We start from the raw sequence: 14,503 nt of genomic DNA, 5'->3' as shown, positions 1-14,503 counted from the left end.
GTAAGGCGGCCCACCGTAGTCTCATTTGGGTCTGTCATATAATCTCTCACCGAAAAAAAAACTAACAAACATTTTTTTCAACAGCATTTCACCGTCTTTCATCTCTGTCAGTCAGGTCCTCGTCCAGCTGGTCTATCTCTGGTGCATGGGAAAACGCACTGAATGGGCAATTGTGCAGTGTCCAGCTCTCAGTGAAGTGGGGAGCGGGGGGGTTACACTTTTTGAAAAAGAGTGAAGTCCGCACACTGTTGTAGCTCCCCAGATGTTTATTGTAGGCTAAAAGATAAACGTTTCCATCACGTAGATCTTCGTCAGGACAAAGTGATGGAAACGTTGATCTTTTAGCCTTCACCCTTTTTCAAAAAAGTCTACTTGTTTGTTAGTCCTGCACCTGTGACACTTAGGATGTGTGTGCTCTATCCCAGCCTTGTTCATCACACACGTCTAGTATTAAACACAGCTTGTAAGGCCGTGTACAGCATCTGCAGCTCAGTGTCTCGGGCAGGAAACGTGTCTTCTGAGCACGTCATTGCTGAGTTGTCGATGGTGTAGGAATACTGATCTTCCAGAAACTCCTTTTCAAACTTAACTTCAGATCCATCACACAGACAGGCAGCGAGATGGACGGTGGCTTCATACCCAGAGAAGTAGAGGGCGAGAGACAAGGCCGCTGTGATGACGTAGAACGGGACTGTTATTGGATCACAAAGGATGGGGATGGGGTTGAGGAACGGGATGACGATGCGTCTTCTGTCTGGTTGACCATATTTTTCAGTGAGATCTAGGTAATCATCCCAGGCACCATCCTTTGGCTGAACCATGATCTTGGGAATGGACTGATCTCCAGCATTCTTCATCGAGTTAAAGTCATTAGGCAGTTCGCTGGGACGATGTTCTTCACCACATTTGTCCTCACACACACACAGAAAATCTCGGTGCTGAGGTTGAATGCGTCCTGTAGCTATACCATAAGCTGCCTCAGCATCGATGGCACAGTTCCATGGAGAGTAGAGGAGCATGTCTGTGATGGTGGACAGAGGCAGCAGACAGGCCGCTGGGTGCTTCTCATCTTTAATCGCCCCGTGAGCCACAAAGATGATGTCGATCTTCCTCTTTTTCTTACCCTTATCAATGTGTTCTTTCACTAAATTGAACATGGTGGCGAGATGGAAGAAAGCAGCAGAATTCTCTGTCAACCAATGGTTTCAAACGACTCCCCAAAACCAATGGGTGACGTCACGGGTGCTACGTCCATTCTCTTTTGTTGGTGATGTTAGACTGCGGGGACATTGTGGAGGTACAAACGAGTGGAACTTTGGTCATGAGTGAGTTAATTTTCAGTGCTTTGGATATTTAATAGTAACTGTTGTTGTTAAAATGACCACAATCATTTTTGAATGAATGTGAAATATTTATCGCGTCACAAACGGCCCAGTTTTAAAGCTAAAGTGAACATACATACAGACATCATATGAAACCAGGAGACAGGAGGCATCTGTTGGTACCAACCATGTCGTGATAGCTAAATGAGTGGTGTAAAACCTCAATCCCCTCTCCCTGCTCTCTCACAGCTACATCAAAAAGGATCAATCACCCATTTATTAACATCACATTTATACATTGTAATTAGATCTGTAGTTCAAACATCAAAGGGAACTGTTTTCGTACTATGAAGGCATGAAATGAACAGTATGTAAGGGTTGATAAACATCTTTCACTTTATTGTGGATCAAGTGTTTTTGATGGTAAGTCCACACTGTTTTCCAGTTAATTCAATCAAAAAGATCATTCCAATAACTTTTGTCATGAGAATTTGTAGAGCATTGCAATATATGTCTAAACAGCCTGTTATTGCTTTTTTAGGGTCCGGGCATGGGCAGCATCAGCTTCTTTCTTCTTCCAAGGAAGTCCTACTTCCCATGCATGAAAAAAACATAAAATTAAATTTAAATCTTTAGAAAAAGGGTTCCCCGGTCCCATACAAAGTGGGGAAAATAGGACCCGGGGAACATAGGGATGATCCCAACAGCAGTAGACGCCAAAAAAGATGGAAATCTAAGTCCCCGGGGGTAGTAGCTCTGATGTTCATAAGCTCTTCCCTGGAGTAGGAGCCACCAGAATGATGGCAAAATACAGAATTAAAACACCAAACAAGACAGAAAAGAGCGCGCCAAAACCCTGAGGGAGCCATCCGTGGCGCCATCTTGGCAATTGATGTAACATCTTCCTGTGAGATCCACAGAGAGGGAACAGTTAGGAGGGAACAGTTAGCAGGACATAATAAACACACAGGTAACAAGTTACATTCTTTACTCTAAACATAGATTTTGAGTTATTTTTTATTTTAACTTCTTAACTCAAGTATTTCTGTCATCAACCTCTACAAAACAAAAGTCATGTGATGACCATAAATCAGCAGCTGCTGCTGATTGGAGGAACCAAGCCAGTGTCACATGACCAGCAGGTGCATGCTGGGTATTGCTAACATTAACTGCTAAAATACTGATGGTGGCCCTCCAGCTGCTGAAAACAGCAGCAACGCAGAGTGATGTAATGCATGTGTGTGTGCAACACTGTTCAGCATCAACTACTACTGCGTTAACTAACTGTTAATAGACTGTCAATGCACTGTTAATGCATTGTTTACGATACGATACGATAAACTTTATTGTCCCATTCAGGGATTTTTGTCTTGGACACTGTAGCTGCGCCATAAAGGCCTTGATGGCCACAATGACAAAAAACTATACACCATCAGCCATATCAACCCAGCAAACACAAGACATAACAGCATTGCACATATCCCATAACATAACATAACATAACATAACATAACATAACATAACATAACATAACATAACATAACATAACATAACATAACATAACACATATTGCACATTTTTATAGACTGTTAATAGACTGTCAATGCACTATTAGATGTCAATGCACTGTTATTGCACTGTTAATGCCAACATTTAACACCAAGTTCCTGTCAAAGAAAACAAACCTTTACATTACTTTAGAATAATAATGGCTCCTCCTGAAAGTTTCCGGAGAAGCCTGCGGTCAGTTTATTGTGCTAGCATGCCACTTGCCATAGCTTGCCTTGTTATTAAACAAGGACTGCAGCTCGGTGGGAGGTCAGAGTTGGTTCCTTGTATGTTTCTCTGTGGTGTTTATGGTTGTCTGGTATGTAGCTTGTTAATAAGTGGTAGTTGGAGTATTTTGGGCTAAAAACATTTAGACTTTTTAAATAAGTTCAATGAGCAGAAAATGTTCTGCTGATTTATTCATATTAAGCTGCAGTATAACCTGAGAGTTCAACAGCACAGTGTTTAGCACTGTGTTCATGAATGCATACTGAAGCTGCTGCTGTCAGACCTACGTAAGAGACTCACTGAGACAGAATAAACCCATAACATCCCCTTACAAACATACCCGATGTCATCAAACTGCTTCTTCAGACCCCTGTTCACCTCTCGGATCTCATCGGCTTTGGCTCGTATTGATCTGCTGGCTTCAGTCTTGTTATTATTCTTGATCACATCTGTCCAGTTGTCAATCGCCTCACGAAGCGTCAGCACCATTCCAACAGCTGCCGCAATCTGATCACCAATAAGAACAGATAGATAACAATAGATTTGTTATCAGTCCTCCTGACTCACAGTACTTACAGTCATAAATAACAAAGTTGGAATATGTTGTTCAATAAGAATATGACTGACTGTTGTTATCTTTAGTATCATTAGTGAATCTCACCTTGGCAGCACTTTTTCCAGCAGTTGAAGACATGACTTTTCCGAGTTTCTCTGCCCCTTTTTGATACAGATTCATTAATCTGGCCCCATGGAGTTTAAGAGCAAAAACTGCTAAAATGCCAAGAGTTGCTTTATAGATCATTTTGAGGTTTTTGTCATTATAGATATATTTGATGGCAGAACACGTCAAGTCCAAGTGGTGGCCATATCCTCTTCGTCTTGCGATGGCTCTCACAATTTCTAACACGACGTTTTGGTCCAGGTGGTCCAGGTCTGCAGAGGGATTCTTCCTCCTCTGCTCCAGCTTCAGTTTCTCATAGTGCTGCTGGATTTTCTTTTCAATTCCAGCGCTCTTCTCTGCTGCTTCCTTTGCCTCTTTCATGGGGCCGCTGGACAAGATGATCTCAATGACCTCAGTTGACAGAGAGATGGCGCCACCTGTAACTGTATACGCTGCTCCTAACGCGCCTAAGAACGGAGCAGCTGCTCCAGCGGTCGCCACAGTGGTCAACACACCTCCTACGATCGTACATGCAACTCCCACCACAGCCACGCTGTTGCCCACACATTGGCCGGCGTTAGATATCTTCTTGAGTGACTCCAGTTCATCAGCCAGTTTCCTCAGCTGCCTTTCACAGCGCTCGTTCTCCTCCATCCAGGAGTCAATCAGACCCAGCAGCTGGTCAGCAGTAGCCATGATGGAGGTCTGTGTGTCCTCAGTGAACCGTCTCTGAAATCAACCAGAACTGAAACAACAAAGTTGGGATGGATTAGACTCCGTGACAACTGTCCTCGGAGGAGGAAGAACATGACATACTCAGAGAAAGTTGAATCTACATCAGCTGGACTTGGCTGTAGATCCTTGAAGACGTTTCACATTTCACTTTTTTTTTTGTGGAAAATTACAGCATTTTGTATTGCTCCCATAATGGAATTTAATTTGATAAATAGATCTGGTATTCATGGAAAACAAATCTCAGTTGTCGTGCTCAAAATGCCAGTTGCTTCACCTGAGTACTTTGCCCATGTGAGCAGAGCTGCATGACTTCACTTGCCTGGTTGTTTTTCTCAGTGGCAGTGGACGACAACAGGATTGCAAACTGCAGAACATGTTTGGTGCAGATTCCAAGAGGAGGAAAAAGACGGCACGCGTCAACTCAACAACGGATTCACCTAAACAACTGTCATTGCAAAGTGGTGGTAATCTCAGGGCCATGACACAGAGAACAAGAAGACGTTTTTTAAATATGAAAATATAAATGTATATTTGTATGTTTCATATTCATATTTTTCTTCTTATATATTTCCTTACAAATGCTGCTTACTGAAGTCCAGACACAACAGGAAAGAAGGAAAGACAATGTCAAAGGTGTGGGAACATTACAACTTTCATCCTCTGCAGTGATGGGAACTGACTAACTGGGCAACTCTTTCCCCCGTTATAATGCTGTTCCCGTTACTGACAATAATAATAGTAATAGCAATAGTAATAATAATGATAATAATACACTTTACACTTTACAATAAGGGTCCCTTAATTAACGTTAGTTAGTGCATTATTAAGCATTAATATATAAACTAATGTGTTAATTAATGCTGAGTAATGCATACATAATGATAACTAATCACATTATTCAACTTTTATTATTGCGTAATAATTTATTAACTAACTTTGAGTAGTAAACATTAATTAAGTGCTTACTAATTGTTTCCTAATCCTAAGTAATACATAATAATGATTGTTAATATATCTGTAAACTGTTTATTAATGCTTAATAATGAACTAACTAATGTTAATTAAGGGACCCTTATTGTAAAGTGTTACCAATAACAATAAAAATACTTGAAACGAAAACAAATCTGCAGTCTTCAATTATGTGAAATGCAGAAGGTGAGCAAAGCGAGTTGGAGGGAGTATAGGCCTGTTGTCAGATAGGAATGAGTCAGTGTGCTCCATTACTTGACTCAAGAAGTCCCATACACACACACACGCACGCACGCACGCACGCACGCACGCACGCACGCACACACACACACACACACACACACACACACACACACAGGTGGTTAGTCAGATTAGACTTTGGAGTCTAAACCCTGACAGTGTGAGCTGGAAATGAAGGTGTGGTCTTACCTGCTGCAGGTCACAGCTCAGCTCACTGAGACACAGAGAAGTGAAGTGAAACACAACGTTCAGCTCCAACTTTTATAGAGCTGGAGTTTCCCTCTGCCCTGGTTTTCTATTGGCTGATTCTATAGGAAGACACTTGAAGGTGAAGCTGCAGCAGACTTTGCTCTTCACTGGTGGTTCCCTGTAGCTCACTTCTTCTAAGTCATGTGACTTATTGTAAAGGAGCAGTTAGCCTACACCCTGCTTATGAACTGTGACTTTTTTAAATTGTAATTTTCAAAAATCTTGTACAGACAGAATATAAATAGCATTGATGCACAGCATGGTAAAAAAAAAAAAAAAAGGAATAAGAACGAAAACTGACAATCAACAGTTAAACACATGTGACATGATCTCTAAAACACTAAAGCCAGAATAATGTTCAAGTAAAGCGATGACATCATCGGTGATGGATTTGACCCTTTCTCTCTGTCTTTCATGGTGCAACGTGATGCTACAACATCCACAACACCAGCACCCACACTGGTAACTATGATGTGAAACCTGCAGCTGGGCTGTCTGTGAAGTGACGTGTGGACCGCACACAGCTCTGTCCCTTCTTTGGCTGGATTCTCCATGTTACTCAAATCTCACATTACTTTCTTTTGTTTGATGGAGTGATTTTAGGATTTTACATTACAGTTTACAAAGGTTACTAGTTGATCTAAAGTTTGCACAAAAAGTAGAAAAAATTGGGACACAACACAGAACCACACGGCAGTCTAGTGGCTCAGGGTTGTGCCCCCTGACCAGTGGTTGCAGCTCCTTCTTATACTGACTTCTAGGCCTCTGGCAACCTCATCACCAGTCACAGGACAAGATACTTCAGTTGAGACAGTAATCATGGTACAATAACATTGGCTGTTGTTCTATAATTCTATCACTGTTATCTGCTGCTGTACTGTAACCTTGTAGATTTACCCAACGTAAGACAAATAAAAGATTATTCTACCTTATCTGTTACAGCCATTTATTGCCATCAGAGGCAGTTAGTTATGGGTTATTGGTATGAAGGTTTTTTATATCGTGCATGACCTAGATTCAACTTTCTCAGAGAACCATGACCTGGATGACCGAGAACTTTCATGGACCATGGAAAACAGAAAGCCTTACGCCCGGTTCACACCGGCCGCCGAAGCGCCGCGCGAGCCACGGCCCTCCTGTTCACACCAGACGGCAATTTCTCCGTGCTGGTCGACAAGCGCTTCCGCCCCTCAGTTGTGTGTGTGTGTAGCCTCTGTGTATGCATGTAGGTGTGTGTGTGTGTGTGTTCCCCTCTCGCGCTCTGTTTATAGGCTACAAACCTACACACCTCTCTGCTCTGGTGTCAGTGAAGTCGTCTGTGCAACCCCTAGCAGGCACTCTGTGATTTATAAAGGGAACTTTGCTGCATACAAGTGTGCATACACAAGGTTTTATAAATCTGAATATTTTTTTGGTGAATGCAACATTTGGCATTTGGGGCGTACGTAGTTTTACAAATGAGGCCCCAAGACATTTCCTTTACAGCCTCAGAGTCAAACTTTTATTAGATGGAAATTTTCACACAAGACGTTTAATGTTCAAACAAAAAAACTTTACAAACTGAGATGAATGAATCCTGAGTTTGACTTTGATGTCTCTGGTGTCTTTGGGGACTTTGTCCTTCTGTCTGTCCTCCACCTGGACCTGGTCCTGGTCCTCCACCTGGACCTGGACCTGGTCCTGGTCCTGGACCTGGACAACAAGTCCTCCGTCAGGTGGATCCGTCCCGACCCAACACATCCCACCATCCACTGCACCAGTCTGAGGACGCAGCGCTCCCTCTGCTGGACGCTCCTGTCTCTTCACTGACGTCATCAAGACCTGGTCCTGGACCTGGACCTGGACCTGGACCTGGACCTGGTCCTGGACCTGGACCTGGACCTGGACCTGGACCTGGACTACGGTAAAAAGCTTCACACTCACAAACAGCAGCTGCAGCAGTTTTGATTGACAGCTGTCAATCATCACACACATCAAATGAGAACAACGAGCTCAGGGATCTGAAGCAGCAGGTCTACAACCAGAACCAGGTCTGACTCCAGAACCAGGTCTAAAGCCAGAACCAGGTCTGACTCCAGAACCAGGTCTAAAGCCAGAACCAGGTTTGACTCCAGAACCAGGTACTAAAACCAGAACCAGGTCTGAGTGAGAAGCTGCAGTCAGGTCATGAATCACTGTGTCTTCTTCCTCCTCCTCTTCCTCACAGGTCGTCTTCATGTCTCCTCCCTGTCACTGGGGGGAGAGGTCAGAGGTCAGAGGTCAGGGGTCAGAGGTGGATCTCTCCGGTGGCAGAAACACTAAAACCTGGTTCACACATGAAGATAAAACATCACTGATCAGTTTGGATCAGTTTGGATCAGTTTGGATGGTGTTGTGTGAGGTGAGCTCAGATATTTGATGAGTCTTTCGCCACAGATCACACGTGATCAAACGTGGTCTGACATAGTTTGAATTTTGCTTTGTAGATGGTAAATTTTGCTTTGTAGATGGTAGCCATGGAGACGGCAGCCACACTGGTTTGTTATGCTCCTTTAATGTCTAAAGTCATGCGTTTTCAGATTTTCCTTCTCTGGGACCTGTTTCCAAAAAATACTGTTTTCATCACCTGAAAATGCTGTTTCTGTCTGGACGGGTTACATGCTGTCATTCCGACATCCCACCATTCCAACAACCCACCATTCCGACATCCCACCATTTAGACATCCCACCATTTAGACATCCCACCACTCCGACATCCCACCATTTAGACACCCACCACTCCGACATCCCACCATTTAGACATCCCACCACTCAGACATCCCACCATTTAGACATCCCACCACTCCGACATCCCACCACTCTGACATCCCACCATTTAGACATCCCACCATTCCGACATCCCACCATTCCAACATCCCACCACTCCGACATCCCACCATTTAGACGTCCCACCATTTAGACGTCCCACCACTCAGACATCCCACCACTCTGACATCCAACCATTTAGACATCCCACCACTCCGACATCCCACCATTTAGACATCCCACCATTCCAACATCCCACCATTTAGACATCCCACCACTCCGACATCCCACCATTCCAACATCCCACCATTCCAACATCCCACCATTCCAACATCCCACCACTCAGACATCCCACCATTTAGACATCCCACCACTCCGACATCCCACCATTCCAACATCCCACCATTCCAACATCCCACCATTCCAACATCCCACCATTCCAACATCCCACCATTCCAACATCCCACCACTCAGACATCCCACCATTCAGACATCCCACCACTCAGACATCCCACCATTTAGACATCCCACCACTCCGACATCCCACCATTTAGACATCCTACCACTCCGACATCCCACCATTTAGACATCCCACCATTTAGACGTCCTACCACTCCGACATCCCACCATTTAGACATCCCACCATTTAGACATCCCACCATTTAGACATCCCACCATTTAGACATCCCACCATTTAGACGTCCTACCACTCCGACATCCCACCATTTAGACATCCCACCACTCAGACATCCCACCATTTAGACATCCCACCACTCCGACATCCCACCATTTAGACATCCCACCACTCCTACATCCCACCATTCCGACATCCCACCATTCCAACATCCCACCACTCCAACATCCCACCATTTAGACATCCCACCACTCCGACATCCCACCATTCCGACATCCCACCATTCCAACATCCCACCACTCCAACATCCCACCATTTAGACATCCCACCACTCCTACATCCCACTACTCCGACATCCCACCATTTAGACATCCCACCACTCCTACATCCCACCACTCCAACATCCCACCATTTAGACATCCCACCACTCCGACATCCCACCATTCCGACATCCCACCATTCCAACATCCCACCACTCCAACATCCCACCATTTAGACATCCCACCACTCCTACATCCCACTACTCCGACATCCCACCATTTAGACGTCCCACCACTCAGACATCCCACCACTCCGACCATTCAGACATCCCACCACTCCTACATCCCACCACTCCGACATCCCACCATTTAGACATCCCACCACTCCGACCATTCCGACATCCCACCACTCCGACATCCCACCATTTAGACATCCCACCATTTAGACGTCCCACCACTCCGACATCCCACCATTTAGACATCCCACCACTCAGACATCCCACCATTTAGACATCCCACCACTCCGACATCCCACCATTTAGACATCCCACCACTCCTACATCCCACCATTTAGACATCCCACCACTCCTACATCCCACCATTTAGACGTCCCACCACTCAGACATCCCACCACTCCAACATCCCACCATTCAGACATCCCACCACTCAGACATCCCACCATTTAGACATCCCACCACTCCGACATCCCACCATTTAGACATCCCACCACTCCTACATCCCACCACTCCAATATCCCACCATTTAGACATCCCACCACTTAGACATCCCACCATTTAGACATCCCACCATTCCAACATCCCACCACTCCGACATCCCACCATTTAGACATCCCACCACTCCAACATCTCACCATTTAGACATCTCACCACTCCAACATCCCACCATTCCGACGTCCACTCCGACATCCCACCATTTAGACAAACCGCTATTCTGACATGCGAACGTTCCACCATTCCGACCATAGGAGGCAAAAATTGTCGGAATGATGGGATGTTTGACAGAGAATTAAGTGTTGCCATTTAGACAATTAGAGGCCTATGTCAGACTGGTGGGATGTTGCCCCCCCGTGTCTGGACGAGACGCCAAAATGATAAAATACTTATATACGGATCCAGTAAACCTGTATTCGTATGGACGGGCTCTGAGTTGTACAGGTGTGTGTGTGCGTGTGTAGGTGTGTGTGTGTGTGTGAACTCACCATGCAGGTGCGTTCGGGGGCAAAGGTCACTCCTTTCCCTGGTCTCTCCTGAGAGCCGCTGCTGCTGCCGCTGACCGAGCTCTTCCTCATGATACCTGAGCCACAAACACAACCTCAGCTCACTGTTGGTGTGTGTGTGTGTGTGTGTGTGTGTTCTTGTACATGCTACGTTGTGGAACGAGTTTTTAACCAACAGAGTGAGCAAATTTTTGGGAAGTGAGGACATTTTGGCCGGTCCTCACTTTTTCCAAGGGCTGTTTGAGGGTAAAGATGTTAGGTTATAATTAGGTTTAAATTAGGTTGAGTAATGGTTAAGGTTAGGCATTTGTTTTGGATGGTTAAGGTTAGGGTAAGGGGCTATAGGGAATACATTATGTCAATGACATGTCCTCATAAAGATAGATTTACAAGGATGTGTGTGTTGGTGTGTGTGTGTGTGTGTGTGTGTGTCTTCCCACCTGCGAGAGGCGCTACCTCCAGTCTCTGCAGACTGTTTTTGCGAACAGGAGGGAAGTTCCCGCTCTTTGAGAGGCGGCGGCGATGGTTCAACATGGCGGCCGGGGAGACGACGCCAGGGGGCGGAGCTTTACCCATCCTCATGTACAACTCCTCGATCTCTCGCTTCTGATTGGCCTGTAGGTCCTGCACTTCAGACAGGTGTCTGAGGGAGAGACAGGATTCAGGTTGTTGGTAACAAAGCACTACTTTCTCTTCTGAAATCCCTCCACCCAGCAGAACCAGAGCCAGAACCAGAACCACATTCAGATTCAAAACCAGATACAGAACCAGGTTTGGTTTCATTGTTTTATATTGAATTCTCCCTCTCTCTGATTGGGCCGATCACTTCTCCACCATTCACCTTTCACGCAGCTCTAGTAGCTCCTCCCACGTCTCCTCAGTGTCGCTCTCTGATTCGTCGGAGCTGACGGACAGCGCAGAGCGACTCCGTGATTGGCTGAATGTGGGGCTGCTCGCTGACTCCTCCCACTCGCTGATGCTCAGCCTGCTCTTCCTCTTCCTCTTCTTCCCCTCCCGCTCCTCCTCCTCGCCCTCGCCCCGGTTGTCATGGTAACCACGGGGCGGGGAGACCGTCACCACGGGGACGGGGACCCTGCTCTCCGATTCGCTCTGTTCCTCCGTGCTGCTCCCCGAGCTTCCTGATTGGCTCTGCCTGGAGGGGGGCGGGGAGTGGGCGGTGGGCGTGGCCTGGCTGAGGGGGCGGGGCTCCGGCTGAGCGGTGGGCGTGGCCTGGCTGAGGGGGCGGGGCTCCGGCGGAGCGACGACACCCGACGGCGTCACCTGGAAACGCCCCACGGTGACGACTGGAGGTCTGTTGGCTGAGAGAAGACAGGAGAAGAAGAAGAAGAAGAGCGGCTGAATGACCTGTAGGTGGTGCCATGGCAACGGCCTGGACCGAGGTGACTGAGTCTTACCCTGCACAGGTGGAGACGGCTGGGGGGGGGGCACCTGGACCGGAGGAAGAACATCATCATCATCATCGTCGTCATCATCATCATCATCATCATCATCATAAACACGGATGAAAGGAACTAATGAACGGTTGTTAGACCGGCCTGCTCTCTCTTCCTATGAACCAGTCTGCCATCCAGTCCTCCCATTAAGCTGGTCTGTCCTCCCTTCCCATGAACCAGTCTGCCATCCAGTCCTCCCATTAAGCTGGTCTGACCTCTCTTCCCATGAACCAGTCTGCCATCCAGTCCTCCCATTAAGCTGGTCTGTCCTCTCTTCCTATGAACCAGTCTGCCATCCAGTCCTCCCATTAAGCTGGTCTGTCCTCTCTTCCTATGAACCAGTCTGCCATCCAGTCCTCCCATTAAGCTGGTCTGTCCTCTCTTCCTATGAACCAGTCTGCCATCCAGTCCTCCCATTAAGCTGGTCTGTCCTCCCTTCCCATGAACCAGTCTGCCATCCAGTCCTCCCATTAAGCTGGTCTGTCCTCCCTTCCCATGAACCAGTCTGCCATCCAGTCCTCCCATTAAGCTGGTCTGCTCTCTCTTCCTATGAACCAGTCTGCCATCCAGTCCTCCCATTAAGCTGGTCTGTCCTCCCTTCCTATGAACCAGTCTGCCATCCAGTCCTCCCATTAAGCTGGTCTGTCCTCTCTTCCCATGAACCAGTCTGCCATCCAGTCCTCCCATTAAGCTGGTCTGTCCTCTCTTCCTATGAACCAGTCTGCCATCCAGTCCTCCCATTAAGCTGGTCTGTCCTCTCTTCCTATGAACCAGTCTGCCATCCAGTCCTCCCATTAAGCTGGTCTGCCCTCTCTTCCTATGAACCAGTCTGCCATCCAGTCCTCCCATTAAGCTGGTCTGCCCTCTCTTCCTATGAACCAGTCTGCCATCCAGTCCTCCCATTAAGCCGGTCTGCCCTCCCTTCCTATGAACCAGTCTGCCATCCAGTCCTCCCATTAAGCTGGTCTGCCCTCTCTTCCCATGAACCAGTCTGCCATCCAGTCCTCCCATTAAGCTGGCCTGTCCTCCCTTCCTATGAACCAGTCTGCCATCCAGTCCTCCCATTAAGATGGTCTGCCCTCCCTTCCTATGAACCAGTCTGCCATCCAGTCCTCCCATTAAGCTGGTCTGCCCTCCCTTCCCATGAACCAGTCTGCCATCCAGTCCTCCCATTAAGCTGGTCTGCTCTCTCTTCCTATGAACCAGTCTGCCATCCAGTCCTCCCATTAAGCTGGTCTGCTCTCTCTTCCCATGAACCAGTCTGCCATCCAGTCCTCCCATTAAGCTAGTCTGCCCTCCCTTCCTATGAACCAGTCTGCCATCCAGTCCTCCCATTAAGCTGGTCTGCTCTCTCTTCCTATGAACCAGTCTGCCATCCAGTCCTCCCATTAAGCTGGTCTGCCCTCCCTTCCTATGAACCAGTCTGCCATCCAGTCCTCCCATTAAGCTGGTCTGCTCTCTCTTCCTATGAACCAGTCTGCCATCCAGTCCTCCCATTAAGCTGGTCTGCCCTCCCTTCCTATGAACCAGTCTGCCATCCAGTCCTCCCATTAAGCCGGTCTGCCCTCTCTTCCTATGAACCAGTCTGCCATCCAGTCCTCCCATTAAGCTGGTCTGCCCTCCCTTCCTATGAACCAGTCTGCCATCCAGTCCTCCCATTAAGCCGGTCTGCCCTCCCTTCCTATGAACCAGTCTGCCATCCAGTCCTCCCATTAAGCTGGTCTGCCCTCTCTTCCCATGAACCAGTCTGCCATCCAGTCCTCCCATTAAGCTGGTCTGTCCTCTCTTCCCATGAACCAGTCTGCCATCCAGTCCTCCCATTAAGCTGGTCTGTCCTCTCTTCCTATGAACCAGTCTGCCATCCAGTCCTCCCATTAAGCTGGTCTGCCCTCCCTTCCCATGAACCAGTCTGCCATCCAGTCCTCCCACTAAGCTGGTCTGCTAACCCTAACCCTAGTCTTCATTCAACATCCAGAAAACAGAGTCCTTTGTAGGGGCTTTAATAAAAAAAACAGGAAGTGACATTACATCCTGTCTCACCTTCTGAGGACTGGGAGGACGGGCACCGGGACGGGCACCGGGACCGGGACTGGGACCAGGACTGGGACCAGGACCAGGACCTGGGCTGGTGGTCTCTGAACCTGTAGACCACATTAGAGATCAGTGACTGCTAGAACAGCTG

General features: G+C 47.2%; 2 protein-coding genes across 2 annotated transcripts in view; both read right to left on the bottom strand.

Moving 5' to 3' along the window:
- Positions 1-2,024: 2,024 nt before the first annotated feature.
- Positions 2,025-5,939, bottom strand: LOC310989459 (uncharacterized protein). Its single transcript, XM_083976532.1, has 4 exons — positions 5,893-5,939; positions 3,760-4,504; positions 3,439-3,605; positions 2,025-2,227 (listed from the first exon to the last, which is right to left on the bottom strand). Exons 2-4 carry the CDS (start codon positions 4,453-4,455, stop codon positions 2,086-2,088), a joined length of 1,005 nt encoding a protein of 334 aa, XP_083832658.1. The 5' UTR covers positions 4,456-4,504; positions 5,893-5,939; the 3' UTR covers positions 2,025-2,085.
- A 1,752-nt stretch (positions 5,940-7,691) lies between these two features.
- Positions 7,692-14,503, bottom strand: part of LOC310989767 (serine/threonine-protein kinase WNK4-like) — a 34,179-nt gene continuing 27,367 nt past the window's right edge. Inside the window, exons 22-27 of the mRNA XM_083976915.1 lie at positions 14,362-14,462; positions 12,283-12,316; positions 11,709-12,186; positions 11,308-11,510; positions 10,850-10,944; positions 7,692-8,178 (exon numbers count right to left, since the gene is read on the bottom strand). Of these exons, the coding sequence (XP_083833041.1) occupies positions 7,945-8,178; positions 10,850-10,944; positions 11,308-11,510; positions 11,709-12,186; positions 12,283-12,316; positions 14,362-14,462 (1,145 nt within the window). The 3' untranslated portion in view covers positions 7,692-7,944. The remainder of the gene's footprint in view (positions 8,179-10,849; positions 10,945-11,307; positions 11,511-11,708; positions 12,187-12,282; positions 12,317-14,361; positions 14,463-14,503) is intronic.

This window comes from Trachurus trachurus (genome assembly GCF_905171665.1).
Source record: "Trachurus trachurus genome assembly, chromosome: 8".
In the NCBI taxonomy this organism is placed as follows: Eukaryota; Metazoa; Chordata; class Actinopteri; order Carangiformes; family Carangidae; genus Trachurus; species Trachurus trachurus.
This window is presented reverse-complemented; position numbering and strand designations above follow the sequence as displayed.

Excerpts from the sequence above, each read along its gene's own strand:
- LOC310989459 (XM_083976532.1), bottom strand. The coding sequence starts at position 4,455 with ATGGCTACTGCTGACCAGCTGCTGGGTCTGATTGACTCCTGGATGGAG. Across the intron at positions 3,606-3,759 it reads CTGGAAAAAGTGCTGCCAAG|ATTGCGGCAGCTGTTGGAAT; the intron begins GTGAGATTCACT and ends ATTGGTGATCAG. Across the intron at positions 2,228-3,438 it reads AAGCAGTTTGATGACATCGG|GAAGATGTTACATCAATTGC; the intron begins GTATGTTTGTAA and ends TGGATCTCACAG.